General features: G+C 44.2%; 1 protein-coding gene across 1 annotated transcript in view; it reads left to right on the forward strand.

Annotated features, from left to right (window-relative positions):
* The first annotated feature begins 1179 nt into the window (after positions 1–1179).
* Positions 1180–24645, forward strand: part of LMNTD1 (lamin tail domain containing 1) — a 204312-nt gene continuing 180846 nt past the window's right edge. The window contains exons 1-2 of the mRNA XM_082252711.1: positions 1180–1309; positions 9565–9715. Of these exons, the coding sequence (XP_082108837.1) occupies positions 9575–9715 (141 nt within the window). The 5' untranslated portion in view covers positions 1180–1309; positions 9565–9574. The remainder of the gene's footprint in view (positions 1310–9564; positions 9716–24645) is intronic.

Genomic DNA, 24645 nt, shown 5'->3' on the forward strand with positions numbered 1-24645 from the left:
AGAGCGGCCCAGGGGGCAAATGCCCCCCTGACCCCCGGCCCAGTCCTCCCCTGGTTCACACTAATGCAGAGCGGGAAATGTCATGAACCGTGCGCGTTTACCACAGCACAATTAAATCACACCATCCTTGTGATCTGCAGTGGGTGTCAGTGCAATCTTAACGGCACCCCAAACACAGGTCACAAACGCAGTGTGTATGCTGGCACGGATTGCATGGCACAAAAGGACCATATGTTCCGGTTGCAGTGCGCTTCCAAAATTGCTGCGTACTGCATGCACGTCTTTGGTGTGATGCGGTGCGATTTGAGCCCATTTAACATCAATGGGCTCAAATTGCACCGCACTGATTCTCATGTAAATTGAAAAGGAATACAGTACCATAGCATATAACTTGTCTGTATTGCCAACTATTGATTGATTATTCCTATTGGGAGAGATTGATAAGAAAGAAATCAATCATATATTGAAGTGTGAACAGCCATGTCCAAGTCTGTTGGGGGTTCCAGATTGCAATTTAAAGTATATGTACTGCCAAAACTTTTTTTTGCTAGTTTTTGATAAAGTGTGTGTGGGGGGGGGTTGGAACCCTTGTTAGGCTTTTTTATATTGCGGTTGACAGAAATTGAGTATGCCAGGTTCCAGTATAATAATTTGGTTCTCACTCACGCCTGAGTGTTTCGTCATGTGATTTCTGAAGCACAGCAATGCTCGATAAATCCCATTATTCTTAATGGGCCTGAGCGTTGTGTCACATGCTGGCTGTCATGATGCTCAAAAAATGACATCTATGGGGCAGAATGGCACGTTCATGATCTCCATTGACTTTGATGTGAGCGCCAGAAGACGCGTGATTATGTGCGTTTTCAGGCTCTCCCATTTCATTGAGGTCAATCAAAGTCAATGTTTTATGTCTACAGTTGCATTGGAATGGAATGTTTGATCGCTCTATCAGATCATCACCAGCTGAGGAGTTCTAAAAAAGAAAAATAAAATACAACAAATTGAGAAGTACGATCATAGTCCTTGTGTGCTCACAGTCTATATATCTTTACCGTGTCCTGCCCTGAACACACAGCCGACCGAATAATGAAAGTGATTGCTGACAGCTCGCCTGAAACCCGCACCTTTGTGTCACCGGCTCCGCCTCGCATTGTAGTCTATGGTCCTCTTGTCGCCAGCGACAACCGTCAACAAACCCTGGGTCCCGGGGAAACGCAGTGAAATGAGAGCTCACTAATCTGATTCACATATTACTGAGAGTTCCTAGAAACGAAAGTCACGCAGAACCAATCTGGGTATCTTCCAGACAGTAAGTAATGTGTTCTGTTCTGTGTAACTGTAGGGTGCCGACAACTGGACAGAGACACGTGCGTCTCAAAAATTGGTGAAAAACAATCTTGATTTTTAGGGGTTGTTTACATGGATGTTGATGTTAAATGCTGGCTTTTGAACTGGAATGCGGCACTGCTCAAACACAATGTGTTGGAAGGCAAATCAGAGTGAAAAGCCCCGTACACACGTACTGATCGTCGGCCGAACGATCGGCCGTCTTTTGTCCAGGGCTGTCGTGTCTGTTGAAAACTGCAAAAGACTGCACACAAATTTTGTCGGCCAACAACAGCCGACTGCAGAAGTGATGTCATGTGATGGTTAACTTTCCTTGTCTTTTTTCTTTTCTGAGCATGCCCAGTCTTGCTAATCTGCTGTCTGTCGGCCGAAATCTGTACTGACTGCCTAAAAATCGGCCGTTCTGGTGTTGGCCAACAAAAATTTTAATGCCTGCACGACAGATTCTGTTCAGCCGAAAATGCGCTGTCGGCTGTCGGAAGCATCATACTAACAAGCCTACAATCGGCCGATCGGTCGTTGGCCGAATATTTACGGCCGACAATCGGTACGTGTGTACGGGGCTATAGGCTGAGTTTGGTCTACTTTGCCTTCAACGCACATGCATCTTAGACCTTCCGAACACGCATAGAATAATTTACTGATGTTTATACTCGGGATCTGGTTGACAGAAAGATCCTGGGTAAAATGTTCCATAAAGACCTTGCATATAGACGCGTTTAGGCGTGTAAATGTGCATATACATGTATAAATTTATTCTTCTTTTTCTTTCCTATTTTTTTTTTTTTTTACGTTTCTGTACTCATTGCTGTATTACTGATCTTTACGCAGCTATGTGCATTGTTCCAATCCAGAGACAGCACCCAGGTCCTTCGGGGCTGTGCACCCACACATATTTCACGTTGGGAGCAGCGACTGTGTCTATACAGTTGCTGTATCCCAATAGAAAGCAAAGGGACTGCCTGCATGAAATACCTGGATGTAGTCATGTATGGGTAAAACACAGCCCTGCACAGGGCACAGATTTAAAGCCACTTCACAATTTCTGCATTTTGGATGCATTTCTGCAATCATATTTTTCATGTGTCACAGTGCGATTTTAAAGCGCTCTGGTGCATTTTTTCCCCACTTTTTTTTCTTCTCAATCAAGGTCATGTGCATTTTGGTGCATCTACTTTTGTTTACTGCACTGGTGTGAATTTGGACCATTGGAATCGATGTTAAACTTTGTCCAACGTCTTTTTGATGCAGATTAAAAATGCACTGGAATGCATCTGGTGTGAACCAGCCCTAAATCACCCCGTGTGAATGAGGCCTTTTACTCCAAATCTTGTTGACAAAAAAGATGCTGAGTAAAATGTAAAGACCTGTAAGTACACGTAAACGTGTGTATGCCCCAATTACGTCAATTGTGATGAAATTCATAGGGTGGAGCTTACACTCACGACGTCACCACGCACTGATGAGGTGACTGTTGGGTGACAGGTGCAATTGGGGGGGGGGGGCTGAGGACTGTGTGGGGACCTTTATTTTTGTGATTTTACTTTGTGACAGGTGTACAGAGCAGTAACTCACTGTTTCTGGCTCTGCTCTCCTCACACTGGAAACAGTGTGTGAGAAGAGAAGAGCTAGTAACAGTGAGTTACTGCTCTGTGTTTACATTTTGTGAATCCATTCACAGCCGATCACATAGTAAACAGTCACTGTCAGTGACTGTTTACTACTGCCGGTGACTAGCTGTGTTCCTAGGGAACACAGAGCCACCGACAAGACCGCGCTGCGCGCTCCCGATTGCGCATGCGCGGTCTGATTCCGGGCTTTGCTATTGTGATCGGCTGTGTCATTGGAACACAGCCGATCACGTGGGAAACAGCCATGCCCATTGGCTGTTTCCCCCCTGCCGGTGACCGGCTGTGTCCCGGGGACACGCCGACACCGGCAGTGCAGGGCGGCGCGCACACAATCGCGCGCCTGCCCTGCATGAATGGGATCACGTCATATGACGTCCGCCCAGAACAATGGCCGCACCGTCCCGCCGTCATTTGACGGCGGGCGGGCAGCAAGTGGTTAAGCACTTGTTTATATTAATAATCTTGTCAGTGGCTAGCTTCTTTTTTTATTTAATAAATTGGTATACATTTTTACAATAGAGAGGAAAGGTTTCCACCACAGATAACATATCAGTTAATACAGCTTATTTGACTCTTTTTAAATGAAGGGTCCACGCGTTTTGGTAAGAGCGCACGTAAATGTGTGTATGCCCCAATGACGTCAATCATGATGAAATGCGTAGAGCGGAGCTTACACTCGCAATCTCACCACGCACGCCTAAACCAGGATACTGTCGGATCTGATCCCGGGATCTGTATTTTTTATTTAAGCACTTGTTTATATTATTAATCTTGTCAGTGGCTAGCTTCTTTTTAATGTAATAAATTGGTATAGACTCTTTTTAGATAAAGGGTCCACGTGTTCTGGTAAGAGTCCATTTTGTCTTAAGGTGGAGGTACACTTGGATGACTCACATCTGATTTTCTCACCCATTCTGGATGAAATTAGGACTTTGATACTTTTTCTAATTTGATCTTTACACATTAGACTTCTTTTACCATACTGGATTTTTTTTTGGTCTTTTTTTGGTTTTCTTTTTATTGTTCTTAAGATAATGTATTGTATTAAATATCAGTGGGCCAATGACTTGTGTATATAGCGTATATACATAGACACTTTTCTTCATTTTCCTCTTGTTGCCATTACACCAGTATATATTTGTATACATGTTTGTGCGTAAACTACTGCAATCAAATGTAGAATTTTCTATTTTTTTAATTTTACAGCTCTGAACTCATCTCTGTATTACTGATCATTGTGTATACAACAATGCACCTGTGCTCAGATCAGTAAGGCCTTATTCTCATAGCCGTAACACAGCCGTAAAAATCTTACTGATAGTTAAAGGCAAGGAACAAAAAATCTTGCGTAATGATCAGTAAATAGATTTGTCTTTTAATGTGTAAAAATTGTCACGTTCTTTAACTCATCGGTATACCTGTGTACGCATGTCCTCAGATGAAGATTTTTAGATTTTTGGTTATGGATCCGAACGCAGTGCATGTTTACACACCTGTGTGAATGTCTCCATTGAAAACAATGGAGCTTCATTTAGATCCGTAAATAAAAAATGTTAGTAACAGCGTTTTTACGGCCATGTGAATGAGGCCTAAAAAGTGCACTTTTTTACTCTTGTGTAAGGTTATTACTCTTGTGTGAGGTTTTAATAAGACTTGCTGCGTCTAGAGAAATGCAAAGCAAAGCAGGACAAACGCAGTCTCAGAACCATCATACACACTGCATCATTGAGGTAAATAGGAATCTGCAGCTTGTGCTCGACGTGCTTTTCAAATAAAGGAAAACAACACTTGTCTACATGAGCTCCTATGCTAGAAAAAATAAGCTCTTAGGAAGCCTATGGGCCAGTTCACACTACATGCAGTGCAGTGCTTTTTTTCTGCATCAAAAACGCATAGAAAGTAGGTTATACGGGTTCCAGTGGCAAAATTCACACCAGTGCAGTACACTACAGTGCTTTTCTGGTCCAGAAAAAAAAGTGCAACATGTTGCTTTTTCCCTGCAGAGAACTGTACTGGAACGTAGTAAACATAAAAAATGCATCAAAAATGCGCCGGACCCCAGTAAAGCAAAAAAAAAAAAAAGGCATCTGAAATGCATCCAGAAATGCATCAAAATGCGTTAAAAATGCGCATGCAAAAACGCATCTGGAGGACGATTTTGTGGTGTGAACAGACATTATAACTGCGCAATGTATGCAATGTTTGATTTGGTTGCATCACTTCTGGATTTTCTAACATAGAAGCAATCATTTTAAGAGGAATTTGGAACAAACTCATATGCGCTGTATATATCATTGGTTGAACTGAGGAGAAGACTGCAGTGAGTGTTGGCGATCTTGATAAGCAAGCAGCGGCTGATATCTCACTGCCCTTCTCCCTTGATGATTATATTTCGTTGGCCTTAGAAGAGATAGAATTAAGACTGGGTTCACACATATCCAGCTGTGTTTTGCTGTCCGGAGTGCTGTGCATTTCTGTTCACCAGTTCATGTGCAAATTTTTTCTTGAATTCGCACCTGAACTGGACCCAAAAGCGCACAGGACCCTTTTCAAAACCACACCGCTGCTGCCCTGGACATGGGTGAACTGACTCCATTGAAAGCTGGTTTACATGTTATGTGAATTGGATGTGGTTAAAAACGCATCCAATTCACATTTATATGTAAACCCAGCTAATACATTCTATGGCAAGACAAGGGCTCAGAAGTTCTCTTAGCGTGAAGCGCTGGAGTTCGGGGTTCAGTACCCACTTAAATGTGCTTGGAGTTTACATTTCTCTTTCTGTCGGTTTCCTCTGACATTTCAGTTAGTAGATTTACTGAGTAATTGAACCTAGCTTTGTGCAATGCTTTATTGTAAGCTTTCTTGAAGGACAGGACATATTAGAGTGTATGTATAGCCCAAACATTTGGTTTTGGCCAGTAAAGTTAAAGTTTATCTAAAAGCAAAATTTTTTGGGGTTTGGATAGATTGAAGAATGGTTAGATCTGTTTTACTGTCTGTGTCCTATTGGGGAGACCTCCTGTTCTGTAGACACAGCAAGAAGTAAGAGGAGATCTCCCCAAAGTCAGAGAAAATCATATCTTAGACATTTGTCATTAAACCAGCAGGTGTCCCCATTGGAAGATTTCTAATGAACCCTGTTCTAATGACAACTTTAAAGAAAGTTGGAATGCCAATCACTTTCTGCTTAACTTTTATTGAGTCGGGGAATGGTCAGAAAACGTGTCAGGTTTTTAATTGCTGTCTTTGTCCCCACTAGGGGGATTCACCATTTCTAGAAGTTCTGTTCACTGTTGTCACTAGGATAGAAAGTGATGGGAAATCTTCTAATACCTGTTCCCCTGACAGATGTCTAACAAGAGATTCTTCTCCTTACGGTCTTGGGTCCAAGCACTGTGTCTCCTCTCTGGTGCACAACAAGCGACACTTCCGGTAACCTCTGGAGCGCTAGGGCTGTGACCAATCAGGAGACAGCTCTGCTTAAGGGTGCCACCCTTAAATTGCAAAGGGACGCCCAGCCTAGCGTTTAAAAGCAGGACGATGCTTCACTTAGGCTGATCCTCCCTCGCTGCAGTACTTATTGATATTCCCATGGGTACTCTTTTTCTCCAAGTGTGCCCCCCAGTCCCTGTTCTCCAGTGTGACCATTAAATCCCAATGACTCCAGTCCCTGTATTATTAAGTGTCTCCCAGTTTGCCCATTGTGCCTTCAGTCCCTGGGTCACCTATTAAACCCAGTGCACTCAGTGCCTCCCAGAGAACCTCCAGTTTCTGTTTCATCAAGTGACTCCAGTGTGCCCAGTCACTCCCAGTGTGCCTTCAATCCCTGGGTCATCTAGTGAACCAGAACCTCCAAAAGAATCTCCTGTCCGTGTATCATGTGTGCCTTTAGTCCCTCTGTCATCTAGTAACACAATTTTGCCCAGTGAATCCCAGTGCGTTGTCAGTTCCATGCGTTATCTTGTGAACCCAGTTCACCCAGTAACTCCAAGTGCTCTAAGTTCCCACCCAGCATGTCTCATCTAGTAACCCCAGTGTGCCCAGTGACTCCCAGTGTGTGTCGCCAATCCATGTGTCATCCAAAGAACCCAATTCACCCAGTGACCTCAAGTGCCCCTTTAAACCCTGTGTCATCTACTAACCACAGTGTAAAATAAAATTTAGGAACCCATTAGGTTCTAAACCCGCATAAAGAAATAGCCAAAAAAGAAATAAACTACTTTATAGAGCTGCGTGTTGTAAAGTGTAAAAACACCTATACCATGAAAAGAAACTAAGGAACAGCGCTCCTGCATCATAAAACATGGATGACAGCAGCAGTCTGAATTCATTCCTGTGACCTCGTGTATGACATCTTGGATTTTCCCATATGTGCAATTTGACTCCCTGTAATAGGGGTCAATTAAGTCTGGCGAGTTAGTGCGTCTGCATGCTGGTGGAGAGGAACCTTTCCTATGCTCACTGAGGACCTTATTCACGTATGGGAATATATATGGACTTCACAATTTTTTTTTTTTTTTCCAAAGGACTTCACAATTTTTATGTATTTTTTATAATTTAAATGAAGATGTATTTATTTATTTGTCTATTCACTATTGTTTATTCACCATGGTGATATGTATTTTATGATGTAAGGGTGTAGTTCCTTTGTTTCTTTTCACTAACCACAGTGTGCCCAATGATTCCCAGTGTGTGGCCAGTCACTGCATTATCTAGTGAACCCAGTTCACCCAGTAACTCCAAGTGCTCCTCTAGCCCCTGTGTCATCTAGTAACCCCAGTGTGCCCAGTGACTTCACGTGTACCCTGTGCATCTCCATGAAGCCTGTATCTGCATGTAGCCTCCCCTGCATCATCGGGACAGTCCCTCTTTCAGTAGATATGCACCGCTGTTTGTGACACCTTCGGTTCAGACAGATTTCCTCTCACTTGTGTCCCTGATACAGAAATCTCCATCTTTGAGACACAGACAGAGAAAAATATTGGTTTAGAAAGATGCCAGGGCCAATCCTATCAACACCACATCCCAAAAGGAATATCAGAAAACATATAGAAAAGTGGAACGGGACTTTTTAAGTGTTGAAGTTGAAGTTAGGTGTTCAACACCTAAAAAGTAGAAAACAGAAATCTAGAGACAAAGTAGGGGTTTCAAGGCTAATTTGGGAGAAGGAAGACCAGAGAAGCAAACATTAAAATAAAATCATTTATTTATATATCTTAAAAGAAGGTATATATACAATGAGGGATGTATAATGAGGCACATAAGACATCCCTCATATATTAGACAATGTTAAAAACAACAGCACAGAAATATATCCCTGTTAGGGGAGCAATACATGCTTCAAGCTGATGTTGATGCAAGAAGTCTTTGATGATATTCGGTTTGTGGGTCCCAATGAGCCAATGCGTTTCGCATCAGGCTTCGTCAGGGCCAGAGAGACCGAGCAATACCGATATTTCTTGCTGTATATGGAGGTTTAGATGACAGGTAGGGAGAATCGCAGTCCCTATGATCAGTTGTACAAATACAGATGTCGAGTTTTATCTATAATGCTCTCCTAAATGGGTAATATGGAACCCCTGTCTTGTGGTGACAGTCATTCAATCCTGTCCTCTGTAGGGATTTATTTCCTCTTCCTGGTTCACAGAGCCAGGGGGAACATGACAACCGGGCTCTTGTGTTATAGTTTGTTTGCTGCCCTAGCGACGCATTCGCCCAACTCACAAGTAGAGTCCGCCTTACTCAGGAGTAGGGAGCATGCCAAACAGGGCCGGATTATGTACTTCCAAATAGTCCACAATAGATATATGGAAGCAGGCTATAGAATGGTTTGGGTTACACACCATTCAGAGTCATGATACCCATACATGACCCTATAGGTAGCCATAGTACCAGTGTTTCTCCGTATGTGCCTACCTAAAAAGTACCGTTCCTCTTTTCTATATGTTTTCAGACAGAGAAAAATACTTGACCAGCATTCTAACTATTCCCTACACTTTAAGGCTCCAATCATATATTGGCATCTAGGATCCTGGGCAGAGTCGTCGCGATTCTGCCTGCATTCCTAAATCATTGCAAATCGCGGGACGCCTGTGCAATTCCCGTGACTTGCAATGGCACCCCAAACGTGGCGTAATTCTGCCGCGATTGTAGCCCGACGAATCGCGTTAAACTTGCGCAAACAGAATCGTGGGATGCCTGTCTGTTCTTGTACTTTTTTTGGGCAACAGGCGTCCCGCGATTCTGTTTGCGTGATTTTACCGCGACTTGTCAGGCGACAATCGCTGCAAAATCGCGCCGCACTTTGGGTGCTATTGCAAATCACAGGAATCGCACGGGCGTCCCGCGATTTGCAATGATTTGGGATTGCGGGCAGAATCGCAGCGCCACGATGCCAGAGGCCAATATGTGAACGGGGCCAAACTCCTGGTTAGGAGTGATAATATTGTAGCACTCCTAGTATCGTCTATGATTATGTTTTATCGCCCGAAATTTAAATTCTAGAATACCGTGCTAATTATACATTCCTTATATTTGCTTTAGTATAGTGTTGAAATTGTCTAAAATTGTGTTCTTTTTTCAGGACAACAAGAATGATCCCAATTGGCGGAGGGCCTTCGCCTTCTGTGGAAACGGCACGCCGCAGTTCGGAGAAGGCTCAGATCCAAGATATTAAAGAGAGATTTAGTAACTACATCAGTAATGTAAAGTCTTTGAGGAATCAGCTAAAACAGGTAACACTGGTCAAATCTCCAAACTCAAAACATTGAAAATCCCATAAATGGGCTGCCCTATGCATATTTATTGCGCCAAAGAAGCTCAGTGACCAAAATTTTGGCCCTGAACCAGGTGCTATTTCACACACCCGTTTTGTCATTATTATCGCACGTTTTATCGCACATCAACTACAGCAAAATTGCGCCACGCTTGAGGTGCCATTCAGGATGAATAGCACCAAAACACGCCTTGAGCGCTTTGCTGCAATTTGGAATTCCAGACAGAATCATGCAGATTCTGCCTGCGATTCCTAATCGCCCAAATGTGAACGAGACGTAATAAGTGTTCACTGGAGAGAGGAAGGAAGGAATCCCCAATGCTGCACATTCATGCGTGTGGTGTGATGGTGGAAGAGACAACCTCAGCCTGGGCTCCCACCATGCCATGCCCCCAACGCATTTCACTCCGCCCCCTGGAGCTTAGTCATGGGGACGGAGAACCCATATGCGTGGGGAAGTGTAAGAGCATCATTGGTAGTAACTGACAAGATGAATAGCACCGAAACACACATTGAGTGTTATGCTGCAATTTGGAATTCCAGACAAATCACGCAGATTCTGGCTGCGATTCCTAATCGCCCAAATGTGAACGAGACCTAATAAGCTGTTAGCTGGAGTTGAACTTTAAAGTGCTAGTCACTCATATAAAGTCCATCTAGTGCTAGTCACTCATATAAAGTCCATCTAAATCTACTAGTCAGTCTAACACCATCATCTCCACTGATTGACAATGTTGCTGTCCAAGGGTGGTAACGTTCCTCCTCCATAGACAGAGTGAAGGAATGAGTGTAGCCACTCTGAGGCTCCCTTCACTCCTGGGTGCTCTGGAATCACAGGCAGAGCAGGACGATTCTGCCGGCTATTCCAGAATCGCTGCAAAACGCAGGATGTGCTTGTGATGCCATTACTTCTTTGCAACGAGCAAAAGCTTGTTGCTCAATAAGGAGCTTCTTTATCCTGCAACAACTGTGGCAAAATCGCACTGCATGGGTGGTGTCCTGCGTTTTGCGGCAATTCTGGAGTCACAGGCAGAACCCCCCCGGTTCTGCCTGCAATTACAGAATGCCCAGGTGTAAATGGAGCCTAAGACAAGAGGTGTGTTACTGGCTGATTACCACATATAAATAAAGGAATATAAGCGTGCAAAAAAAATAATACAGCTACTACATCCAGTGATTAGTTAGCTACAATATATTACATTTTTTTGGTTTTATATTCCCTTTTTTTATAATTAAAAATTGAAAGTAAAAAGCACGTCCAACTATCAAAGCTGGAGCTGGGACTTATTAAAGTAGATGTAAGCCCAATCACCCAATTACTACAAATCTTTAATATGTTAATGTCATTTCAGAAATATTTTTTATTATTTTTATGTGTGCAGCTTTCTAAGAAATAATACCCGGTGATCCTACCATGGCTGTCTTAGTTGAGGCAATTTCTGTTATAGGGTGACAAATCTCTCTCTTTATCTTTTCACCTCTTCCCGCCCGCGCTATAGCCAAAAGATGCATACAGTAAGGGCCTAAATTGCCGGGTGGGCGTCCATGTATGCCCTCCCGTGAATGCGCTGCCTGCGTGTCTCCTCCGGGGCGCAGGTGGTGCGCTCTGATCAGCGAGTCCATGAGACTTGGCTGATCACAGATCGGAGTAAGGGGCCGATCCTGGCCCTTTACCAAATGATCAGCTGTCAGCTGGGAATCGGCTTTTTTTTTTTCAGCGTGAGGAGAAAAAAATAAGCTGATTCCCAGCTTGTGTAAAAGGGACATTAGTCCCATACACAGAGAGCCAAGCAGTGCCCACCAGTGCCACCTACCAGTGCCCATCAGTGCCACCTTCCAATGTATATCAGTACTGCTAAGCAGTGCCACCTACCAGTGCCCACTAGTGCCACTTATCAGTACCCACCAGTGCCACCTATCAGTGCCCATCAGTGCTGCCACTCAGTGCCTCATCATCAGTGCCACCTATCACTCCCGCCTATCAGTGCCATCTATCAGTGCCGCCTATCAGTGCCACCTATCAGTGCCACCTCTCAGTGCCCATCAATGCCACCTATCAGTGCTGCCCTATCAGTGCCTCCTGATCAGTGCCCACCAGTGCCGCCTCATCGGTGTCCAGCGGTGCCACCTATCAGTGCCCATCAGTGCAGCCTATCAGTGCCCATCAGTGCAGCCTCATCAGCACACATCAGTGAAGGAGAAAAATTACCTTGTTTGCAAAATTTTATAACAAACTATGAAAACTGTTTTTTTTCCCCAAAATTTTTGGGCTTTTTTGTTTTGTTTAGTAAAAAAATAAAAATTCAGTGCTGATTAAATATCACCAAAAGAAAGCTCTATTTGTGTGAAAAAAATGTATACAAGTACAGTGTAGCATGACCACGCAATTGTCATTCAGAGTGTGAGAACGCTGAAAGCTGAAAATTTGGCCTGGGCAGGAAGGGGGTTTAAGTGCCCAATAAGCAAGTGGTTAATCGCATTCCTATATTATCAGCCTGTCACACAGATTTCTGATGTAGAGTACAAAAGGCCGTAAAACACATATTACACAGGCATGGTCCACTACTGTCATCTCTCAATTGTACTAACATGCTGCAACGTACATAATATAGATCTGCGTGGTAGTGAGGTGCAAAGCACAGCAACACACGGCAGGGCAATGTGTTGCAAAAGAAAGGTTGCGTCCAAATTTCTGCATGTCAGGGTGCGTTGGCATCCTATTTATTTCAATAGGCTGCCTTAATGCAATGCACATTAACATGTGACACGACGTACCTAAATACACCAGAAAAGGTTTGTTGTGTGGATCATGAACTTTGCAGTCATTGGGGAAAGTTGTAAGGGGATTTCAGGTTTTTGTTTTCTCGGACGCATACAGTTATCCTGTCATTGCAGTGATAGCTCACACAATGCAAACACTATAAGCTTTTGTTTTAAGATCTCAAATCATTATCTGTTCAATTCAAAATGTGTTTAATTCCCTCACAGGACAAAACTCCTGTTTCCTGTGGCTGCTCTCATGTAAACAGTGGCTTAGTCAGAAGACAATCACATTATTGTAAAGGGTATAGTCCAGGTCCTAAACAGTTTCCAGCACTTATATAGTATTGTTTGCCAATGAAGGGTCTTTCTTTTAATGTATATATAACCTAATCACTAAAATCCCATAGAAGCTTAAATAGGTTCATGTCATTTCAGTCATTTTGCAATATTTTTAAAGCTTTCATGACATGATACCAAGTCATCCTGCCATTAGAGAGGAGCTCCAGTCACCCCCCCAAAATCAAATACTGTAGCTGCTGACTTTAAATATAAGGACACTTACCTGTCCAGGGATTGATTCCATGATGTCTGCACCCAAGCCAATTCTTTAATAGTAATTAGCTGAACACCCCCCTGTTCGGTTTGCACCAGAACGTCTCGAACAGGGGAAATGCTCTAGTGAACATGCGAACTTCATTAAAGTCTATGGGACACGAACATGAAAAATCAAAAGCCCTAATTTTAAAGGCTTAAATGCAAGTTATTGGCCCAAAAAACTATTGTTTTTAAAGGAGCAGTGATTTTAATTATGCTTAAAGGGAAGCAATAAAAATGAAAAATTCCTTTAAATATCAAGCCTGGGGGGTCCTCTTAATGTTCCTGTATGTATACCAGACCCTTAGCCCCGAGCACACAGTCTGGCTAGACAGGATGGGGGTGGGGACGAGCAAGCCCCCCCTGAACCATACCAGGCCACATGCCCTCAACATGGGGGGTTGCTTTGGGGCAGGGGGGGCTTTATTTTCTATATGTGTATGCGCAAATCTATGCGCCAGTCGCCATACTGGATTACCCTTACACATCTGCTTTTTTTTTGCACACGCCAAACTGCATAGTGCCGCAGGTAGTGAGTTTTTGGAAAAGAGTCAGGGTTTTCTTTTCTGTGTTTCTCACGTGTAGGGCAGCCCCATAAAATGGATGGTCTGGCCTTCACATGACTTGTGGGAGCGCGTTAAAATTTGCGGCAATGCACAAGCGCTCGGTCACACTTGTAGGCAGGGCTGCCATCAGGGGGGAACAGCATCCTGAAGGGCCCAGCCACCCAGCAGGGTTAAGAGATGGCAGAGGTGTGAGGCCCTGGAGAATGTTGGTGGTCAAGCATGGGGGGCCCAGGCCTAAAGCTTCGTAAGGGGCCCCAAATTTTCTGATGGCTGCCCTGCCTGTAGGTATGAATCAAGCATAAGAAGATTGTAGCCATCTAAGTGAACTTGCAACACATTTGAGTGCTGTCCATGATACTTTTTTATTTGTATTTGTGCTCACAGTTAATTTTTTAGGAAAAGCTTTTGGGACTCTACCCCCTTCATATTGATCAAGCAGTACAGCATAAGTCAACAAGAAGGGATATATCTGAAAAGCTTGTCCTAAAAAACTTTACAATAAAAAAAGCATCATGCAATGCAACAGGGCTATGCATTTGCTTCTTGCTTTTTATCGATATAAAGCTGTACAGTAAATCTATAAAATATTAAGGTGTTAGCTTTACTTATACTTTCCCTCAAAGGGATTTGGGATGTTCATTTACTTCGCTGGAGACTGAAAAATGCTGCAAGATGAGCAAGAGAATTGTTCTCTATTGTGAAGAGCATCTATTCTCCCTTCGGCTCTTCTCTATAATCCATCATAACCCGCCAATGTCATATCCCATTGTCGCATAAATCTATTTTACATGTGAAAATAGTAGTGCCGTGTTTTCTATGCACTGAAAGGTAATTACATTCACGCTAATGCAGCATAGAGTGATATTATTTTTTTTACGCCAGTTTACTAATTGATGAGGAAGTAAATGCAGTATAACTACACCTTTGGGGTAAAAAAACATGCTCAGAATTACAATTAGGGCATGAATAAATCACCAATTGCAATTATTTATTTCTTCTGGAGTGCTTTTCAGCTGCTCATTATCAATCTGCCTGGCACCTGAGCAGCAGATTCAAAAAAAAGGTCCTGATGTCTGTCCTTCAATGTATGCTTTCCCCAGAATGTGCTAGACAGATGAGTCATCCAGAGAAGCCAACTTCTGGGTGATTTTCTTTCCCTTATTGATAAGGTCTTCACTGCAAGCAGCAAAGGTAGGCTATAATTTGCATCAAAGCAGCCTTAAAGTCATTGTAAATGGTATTTTTAATTTATTAAATAACAAACAGGCTTGTACATACTTGCTCTGTGCAATGAAGCACAGAGTAGCCCCAATCTTCCTCTTTCAGGTCCCCCGCTGGTACTCCTGGCTCCTTGTCTTCTTGTTGTGCCACTGCAGGCTCATTCCCAAGTTGCGTTGCCTGTGTCTCTGGTAACTTAAATATTTGATGTAGGTTGGGGTTGCGCCATAGTGGGGCATTGGGGGAAACTGCCTGTTTGGGGTAAAGTTCATATTTGAGACCAGCCCCCCCAAGCACGGAGAGTGGGGAGCATAAAGGGGGGTTAGGGAGTACGGAGCATGGGGGGCACGAAATAGTAGGAATTTCAATGTCTCCAGGGAATTCACCACTGCTGCCTCAAGTAATACGGAGCAGTTGGTAACATTAGGGCTCAGCCACCAAGCAGTCATGACAAGCTGAGTAGCCAGGAAATATTTGTAAAAATCTGGAAATGCCAGAGCACCTTGGGATGTAGGGCGCATTAACATAGACCACCAGTATCTGGGGGTCTTGGGGCCCCAAACAAAAGAGGAAAACATTTGATTGATTTGATTTAGGGATCCATTGTGGAGAGTGTCTAAAGAGATGAATGAATGAAATGTCGAAAAGGTGAATTTTGGCAAAACTTTAATTTTGCCTAGGTTAATGCATCCTAAAAGAAATAAAGGTAGGGGCTCCAATGCCTTTAGCTTTAGCTGGACCCCCTGCAGCACTGGGTTTAAGTACAGGGACAGAAAATCCATGGCCTGCCTAGATATATTAACCCCCAGGTATCTAAAACTCTCAACCCTCTGTAATCGGAGATCTCGAGGTGCTGTAGTATGGGCTTTGGGGTCAATGGGGAATAAATGTGATTTGGTCCAATTTACCCAGGGACCCGTGATTGAGGAGAAAGAATTTAAGACCTGAAGGGCAACTTTTTTTTATTTTAATAAAAAAAAAAATTGCCTTAATATTACATTATAGTATACACTAGCAGAATTTAATTACGTATTTTTTAAGTGATATTAAAATGTTCCTTTTTCTTTTTAAATAACAAACATGTTATACTTTCCAAAAAATTGTAGAACGTATCTAGGGATTTGGGAATGTGGGTATGTTGGTGAAGTCAGGTACTAATTGTGGATGAGAAGACCTGGCTCACAATCTGTATTCTAATTCATCCCAAATGTGTTCAGCAGGGTTGAAGCCAGGGCTCTCTGCAGGTTACTTGAGTTTCTCCATGTCAAAGTCATCAAGCCATGTTTTTATAGAGCTGCCTCTCTACACAAGGCAGAGTCCTGCTGGAACATAAAAGCCTTCCCCAAACTGTTACCACAAGGCTAGAAATGCACAATTGTCTATGTAGCACTGTCCCCGTAGGGCTTGCTACATAGTATGAGGACTTCTTGGGTCTCCCTCTGATTACCTGCAGACAGTCACTAGGGAATTTTTCACACATCCATCCTTAATCTCGTTTGCATTGTTACTCAGTAAACAGTCCAGGGTTTTATTTTGGAACTTGGATGGGAGAAGGGAATAGTGGGATACTCCAACTGAGCTATTCACAGTAGATAAGGACAATTCTCATTTGGCCTCACCAGGTTATTTGTGGAAGCAGACACACTGCTTTAACCATACTGCCACTTGTAAGGAAGAATTAGGTCCTCTTGCTCTCTTTAGCAGCAGACTTGATGCAACTACTTTATCTTCAGGACACTCTCTAGCATTCCCTTGACTGACACCCGTCCCTGACTCTTCCACTGAAGGGATGGCCCTCACATGACAGACCCCATGACACAGATCTTTACTCACTGTAGGCAGAATCATATCCTTTCCAGTGTCTCCCTTCCAGTCAGCTCTGCAAGACATCTGGGTTCAGCTCTTGTCTGACTTTCAGGCCCTCAGGTCGACTACCCAAGGCCACATGGCAGCTTCTACAGAGGAGGGGGAGCCGCCCCCTCCCCCTGGGACTCCACTCTCCAGCCGAAGACCCAGACACACATGTTCCCTTTGCATTTTTACAGTCACCCAGCATGCGCCCTGGCGCTCTACTCTGCCAATCACCAGGGATGTAAAAATGCCTATGTCCTCACTTGTCAGGTTTCCTCCAAATGTTCAATATGCCTCCCTATTGGACCAGTTTAAAACATTTTAGACAAGCTGAGCTGCACCTGAGCACCATGAGCAGACCCTACCAATGGATTCTGCTCTCTGGTGGGCAGAGGTCAATCTAATTTTACCTGGCAATCTCTCTGGTAAGCAAAAAGACCCAAAAACAATATTTTCTTCTAGCACCTACCTAGGAGGGTGCTACATATAAAATGTCTTTCTATGCTGTAGTATTACCAGTACTGGAAACCCATGAACTCTATCATTTGAAGGGGAGATCACAAAATTTTGGCCATATTGGGGGTGTGATGGTAAGGTGTCTACAAATATTTGGCTATGGTGTGGATTTCTCAGTAGAGTTGAAACTCATTGTGCATGAAAAAACTAAAGCGATCACCAACAGCCGATGCTGTAGTGACCATTAGTATTTTAAATGTTAAAAAACAAATATTATTTAAAGACCCAAATTTCCATTTTTTAACAGGAAATTGAAGTGCTAAGATAATGATAGCAAAACAGCCAAACAGCTCATTGGCAAAATCTATAAAAGTTTCAGTGTTCATTGTCAAAAAATGTATTTGGAGAATCGATCATTCACATGATGAATATGCCCAAAAATCACGTGTATGGGTTGTGCTGGCGATGTATTGCATCTCACTCACATGTATTATACCTCTCCGCTAAAACCTTCCCCAGTAACCACTCACTCTCCTTAATTACAAACAAGTAACATCGGATTACTGCACAATGATGAGGTGAAGAGGGTCCCATTATCCCCCTGCTGCTAATGATATGCAAACACACAGCTACAGAGCACAATGACTGTTGTTGTCACACCAGATGACAAGTAATTGTGTCTCTTTGTTAGCACAGGGTATTAAGCCAGATTTGGGAAGGATTAATGTTTTGCATTGAGCACGTGCTTCAGCTTGCTGTGCATTAGTCTGTGTGTGACGGTGGGTGGGGGTCTGCCAGTGACCCCAGAACGCAGTCGGATGATATTAAGACCCCATTATGCATGCCGCCATGTTTGCTCATGAAGCCAAGACACCTGGAGATTTAAAAAGCCACACTCCTAATATAAAAGCACAACTATTTTTTAAAACCACAGCCGACCATAGTCTCACAAGGCTGCTTAAAATATATTTCCACTTTTGCTTTTACTTTTGAGAATCCCATACTTTGTCTTTATTATGTGGTCCTATTTACACAACATGCCTAAAAATAATTAAAAAAAAAACTTTTTTTCTTTTTTTTCTTTGAGTTTAAACTTTGAATTATACACAGGACTGCAAGCTATTCTGATCAATTTCAAAGTGCAATTAGAGGGACAAAATGAGGAACAGCGCATTAACATACAGTGTACTCTTCAAGCCTTGATATCTTTAACCCTTTGTTGGGACATGACAGTATGCACCAGCTAGGTAGGATTTTTAAACAATTAAAAGAGATGTATGGGTTTTTTTTTTTCTTAGAATCATACTTACCTAGGTGGATACAGCACTGCCGATCTCACAGATCCGTGAGCAGAAAGCTGGTGACTGTCACTGGAGCTGTGGAGGGGGCAAGGGAAGGAGAGGGAGCAGCCAGGTCAGGCTCTCAGCGGCTCCCTGAGAGGCTGAGCCAGGTGCCTGTCCAGGCATGTGGGCGGATCCCAACTTCATTGTCGCGATCTTGCTCGAGCATGGACAAGCTCTGAGACGTCAGCGAATTTCAGCCCGCTGTCTGCTGAAAACTGGTCACAGGAGTGCACAACAAATTGCACTCCTGTGATCCTGTCAGGGTGCCAGGAAACCAGACCACACGGGGATGCAGGTAAAATAAAGCAGCTTATTAGAGCAAAAAACAATAAATGCACAGCAAGAGTGAGGAAGTGAGAGCAGGAACAAGCCAAGGTGAAGTCCAGAAGCAGGTAATAATCCAAGCCGGGGTTGAGTCCAGAAGCGTGTAGTCTCCTGCAGATTCGCCTGCAGATTCAGGGTCGTCTGCCAATGCGAGGTTGAGAACCAGGAGAGCCATCAGCCAAGGCAGGTCATACACGGAGAAACACGGAGAACAGAAGACTGCTAGCAGAAATGCATCTTGGAGCACAAACGCAAGGGCAAGGACTGCAACCCATCAGGTGATATAGTCCATCAGGTGATATATACAGTCAGGTGTGCAGCATCATCACTGTGCGACACCCAGGCAGCAGGAAAGTGATGATGCAAACAGAGTTTATAAGAGGCAGCAGTCTGCACATGTCCAAGATGGCTGCCAACAGGAGGGCAAGGTAAGACCTTGACAGATCCACAGGAGAAGTACAGCCAAATGAGCGTTGACTGTACTTCTCCTTTCAAAAGTAGCCCTTTTTTAATTTAAAAAAAAAAATATGCTTTGTGAATGGGATCATTTAAAGCAGAGTTTCGGCCTCGGGGGTCAATTTGAGTTAACCTCCCTGGCGGTATGATTATGTCTGGAATTACATACCAAAAGCGGTACAATTCTTTTCATGGAAATTTGGCGTTATGTATTATAGGCCTATAATTCTTAGTAATTACTGACTTAAACCTGACCAAAACAAGAGTCTAGTAGACATCCCAGATGTGATAAATTTGAAACACAAACGCATGAATTATAATCGAATCAATAATATTATTTTATTATTTAATATATAATATATATAATAAAATTATATTATTGATTAGATTATAATTCATGCATTATATATTATATATAGATATGTGTGTGTGTGTGTGTGTATATGTATATATATATATATATATATATATATATATATATATATATATATATATACATATATATATATATATATACACACACATATATATATATATATATATATATATATATAATATATAACGCATGAATTATAATTGAATCAATAATATAATTATATATATATATATATATATATATATATATATGCATATATATATAATATAATATAAAGTGTGTTTTGTGCAACGTTTTTTTTTTTTTTTTTTTGAATTTCCCTCCCTAGTTCCGCTCCCATGCAGCATTGCTGCTGCAGGGAACGGAACTAGGAAGTGATCGTACCGACGGAGGGACGGAGGAGCGGCGGGACTCTCGGCTGGCGGTCGCAGCAATGAGAGATCATCGCTGGATCGCCAGGATAAGGTAAGAGAACACCGCTGCGCTCTCTGCAATCCACCCCGAGCGTGACTCGGGGTTACCGCTCCTGCAATGAAAAATCAACCCCGAGTCACGCTCGGGATTACCGCTAAGGTGGTTAAAAATACCCCAGTCAGGGCTAGTACATTCCATAATGGATAGCCTCTGAACTGTCCCGGGTCGCACTTACCTGTAAGAAGAAATATTTACCTTGAAAATATCTTCTCCAGCGCTGCCATCTCAGGTGTGGGCAGCTGAAGCCGCAGCGTCCCTCTTCGTGTCCTCTTCTGTGACGTCGGAGTCCCACAATGCACTGCACCGGCCCCGCTCGCAATGCACTTCCCAGAAGCTGTTTAGCAGTGCCCGAACCAGAAGTGACGAGCAGGGCCGGTGCAGGCGCATTGATTCCTGGGAGCGATGACGTTCAACTCCCAGGAATCATCGCAAACCGTAAGTGACGGCGCGGACCGCGGCCGTAGAGGGAGGAAGTGGAAGGAAGGTGAGTATATTTTCTTCTATTATAAGGTAAGTGAACAAAAAAAAAAAAATCGACAGTATCCATTTCTTTTTCAGGTTGCCCTCAGCAAGCAGATGGCCCAAAATCGATTTTATCGATTTTTGAGGCCGGAACTCCGCTTTAATATATACTGTAGGTGTATCCCAATTTGGCTGCAAAAGTGCTTAAAATTACACTAAATGATATCCTTAAAAAATAGAAACTACAAATCCCATTGTCCATAGTTCTAAAGAGGCACGCAACTTGTTTTTCTGAAAATTAAAAGTCAGCAGCAACATAAACTGTAGCTGATGACTTTTAATAAACAGACACTTACCTGCCCCAGGATCCAGCAATGTACTCACCCAAGGGGACGCCAGGAACTGTTTTCAGTCCCCGGCACCGGCATCTTAACTGTGGGCACCCAGCATTGTGAGTGGTCCCTCAGTCTTCTGGGACCTGTCACATGTCCCAGAAGACTGTGGGAAGGGAGGGAGGGAAGGAGCTTAGGTGACCTGAGGGAAAGTGGGAGCGGGTACTTCAAGGTACCCCTTCCCCCCCCCCAAAAAAAAGAAAATATTGCCAAATATCAAAGAGAAACAGGGGAGGAGGCCCTAAAACTGAACTTCCCTTTTTGGGTAAAGTTCCGCTTTAGTCCACCTTGGGAGCGAGCAAGAGAGGGTGGCTACTTTTCTACATACAATCGGTATATGGAGATCAAATGTAGCCATCCTCTAACAGGAAGTCAGATCAAAATAGGAAAAAAAAAAATTGTCAGAGGCTGAGAACAATAGGGGGCACTTTTTTATAGTTAGATGGGTTTTTGTTTGTTTTTTTTTAACCAGTGTTTAGTGTCAATTTAAGGTTTCTGTAGCCGTAGAATCACCTTAAGCAGAAATACACTTTTAAGGGATTGTATTGATGGGCTTCTTTTTTGTGCTTCAGAAGTGCTCCTTTCCTCAACCAAGTCTATTACAACGGAAAAGCAGCTGAAGCAGGTCAACTGCACTTGCAATGAATTCTGAATGGTCCCCGAAGCAACCAAAACTGATGTCAAAAGCTTGCTGTGTTTATACATTGAAGCCCATAGACCAGTGGTTGTGAACGTATGAGCTAAAAGTGGCCTCAAATGTGGCCCCTGACATCATTAACTAGTTCTGGACCGGGAAGGATTTGCCCCCTTAGTGACCAGGCCATTTTTTGCGTTTCGCCACTGCGTTATTTTAATGGACAATTGTGCAGTTGTGCAACGCTGTACCTAAATAAAATTGGTGTCCTTTTTTCCCACAAATAGAGCTTTTTTTTGGTGGCATTTGATCACCTCTGGGATATTTATTTTTTGTGCTATAAACAAAAAAAGAGCGACAATTCTAAAAAAAACCAATATTTCTCTTACGTCCTCCGACAGTCGCCGCCTCTTCATATTCGTCACATATGGGGTATTAGACTTTGCTCCGAAGGAGTAGCTAGGCAACAGAATATGTTAACATTAAAGCTTTTAACATATCCCACCTTTAAGGGGTGGTCCCCTCAGTCAATACCCTCCTACTTCCTGCAACCATATCTCAGTTTCAATGTCTAGCTTGTCAGGAGTGGCTGGCTCTCTCTGTGCTGGGGCTTTGTGCCCCAGACTCTTTCTTATTTTTTGTTTTTTTGTTTGAGTTTTCTCTCTACCTTTACTTAGCTGTTCTTTTTGTCAGCATTAGTTATTTCTTCTGATGAAGAGGATCATGCGGGCTGGGTCTCGGGCTGATCCCCCTGGTCGCAGGTCGTGGGTCAGTGGCTTCCCAGCCTGCCATCGAGCATTCAGCCAGGTAACGCTCCTGGCACAGTGAACGACCCATCCCTGTTCGGTGCAGGGATGATTGGTGAGGTGGCTACCTCACTGGACGCTGTGCGGTTTCTTAACCCCAATTCTGTGCGTCTTGTATGCGACTCTCCCTGCCTCATGTGCAGCGGCTTGTTCGCCTGTGCGGGTCCCCCACGCCATTGTGAGGTAAGTGTATCTATGTGGGGACCTGTCTGTCTGGGGGGGTGTCAGTCTGGGACTGTGTAACCTGCCTCTGTTCTCACTGTTTGTCTCCCTATCACTCGGCTGCATGCTGTGGGCTGCAGGGGGGGGGGGGGGGAGCTGTGTGACACTGTGTGTGTCAGCCTTGTCAGTGGGAGAAGCTGTGTGCTGTGGGGCATGTTTTGTGGCATGTTTGGGCACTATACAGCGATCGCTGCGGCGATCTAACATGTTTTTTTATACATGGATAACATGTGTGCATTACTGTACTGTGGAGCGGCGGTTTCGGCGCCAAACGGCGCCATTTTGCCTACACTCGCTCCGGCCGCATGTTCTACATGCATGGCGGCCATTTTCTTGTAGCCTCCCATAGGCTTTAATAGAGCGCCCTGGTCTCATCACTTCCTCTTCTCCAGGATACACCGATCGAGGCAGCAGCAGCGGCGAGGGTCTCCTCAGGTTATATCCTTCTTATCCATTGCCTGTGTCAGTTTTATTGTCCCTGTGGGGGTCTCATTGTGCTTGTGTGTGGTGCGGTGGGCTGCGCTCGCCGCGCTTGTTAAAGGGGCAGTTAACCCTTTATTATCCGGCATTTGATATTGGGGCAATGGATTCTCAGGAGGGCAAATTTCCTACCGCCTTGGTGGAAAGCCAGGGGACCGCTGTTTCCCCCCCAGGGGGGGATTTAGCCACTATTGTGGCTGGCCTTGCTACTCAGGTGCAGATGCTGGTGGTGGCTCAATCTACTAAGAGACCCAGAGTTTCTCTTTCCTCTGATTCTGAGGGTGAAGGTGATGGGGCTGTTATGGTGGGGGCCTCCTTATCGGGGTCCCGCTCCTCCCTGGATCTAGTGGGGTCCGAGGTGGAGGCTGAAGTTGAAGGGGTTGATAATTCTCCCCCTGGCTCGCCTGAAGAGCTTGCAATCATGGATGAATTGATTGCTTCCATAAAACAAACGCTGCATTTGCAGGATGAAGTGTGTCCCCCCGCTGCCTTGGCGGGTTATGGGACGCAGAGAAAACGCAGGACGCCGCAGGTTTTTCCCTGCAATGATGATTTTCAGCACGCTGTTAAGGAACAATGGCGCAATCTACGCAAACCTTTTGCTGTGCCAAGTAGGTTCAAGCTGCGTTATCCTTTCTCACCTTCCACTGATGAAAGGTGGTGTGTGCCACCCCCAGTGGATCACGCAATTGCGGTTTTAAACAAATCCACTGCGATTCCTGCAGAGGATTCCCCTGTGTTCCGTGATGCCACGGATAGGAGATTGGAGTCTCTTGCCCGTCATACTTATTCTGTTACGGGTTCTATGCTTAAGGCTCTGTTTGCCTCTCTCATGGCAGCCCAGGCTGTCGCAAGTTGGACGCAGATGCTTAGGCGCGTCCTAGTGGCCGATTCGGCCTCGCCGGCGACCCTGGATATGGTGGATCAAATCCACCAGGGTGTCATGTATCTGTGTGATGCGGACTTGGACTTAGTCCCGTTGGCTGCACGTGTGCACAGCATGGCGGTGTTGTCTCGCCGCCTGGTTTGGTTGAAATGTTGGTCGGTGGACCAATCTTCACGTAAGACCTTAGCCAATCTGCCTTATGATGGGTCTCGCCTTTTTGGGGAGTCCTTGGATGTGTTGATTAAGGGGATCACCGGAGGTAAGAGCACTCTCTTGCCCCATTTCCCCAAGGCTAAGGGGGCTTCTGGGAAGAAGCATGCTAATTTTCGGCCCCCTCAGGGGTCCTTTCGTGCCTTTCGGTCACACTACAAGGGCAAACCGTTCAAAGGTCAAGGCTCTCAGAAGAAGCCCTGGTCTGGGAAACAGAAGTCCGGTCAATCCGGATCCGCAGCCCATAACAGTGCGGCCTGAAGGGGCGCCCTCACCCAGTTTTGGGGTGGGGGGACGCTTGCTCGGTTTTCTTCAACCCTGGTTGGCCCGCGTGCGGGACAGATGGGTTCAGGAGATCGTTCGATCTGGTTACAAG

This window comes from Pelophylax lessonae (genome assembly GCF_965119305.1).
Source record: "Pelophylax lessonae genome assembly, chromosome: 4".
Taxonomy (NCBI): domain Eukaryota; kingdom Metazoa; phylum Chordata; class Amphibia; order Anura; family Ranidae; genus Pelophylax; species Pelophylax lessonae.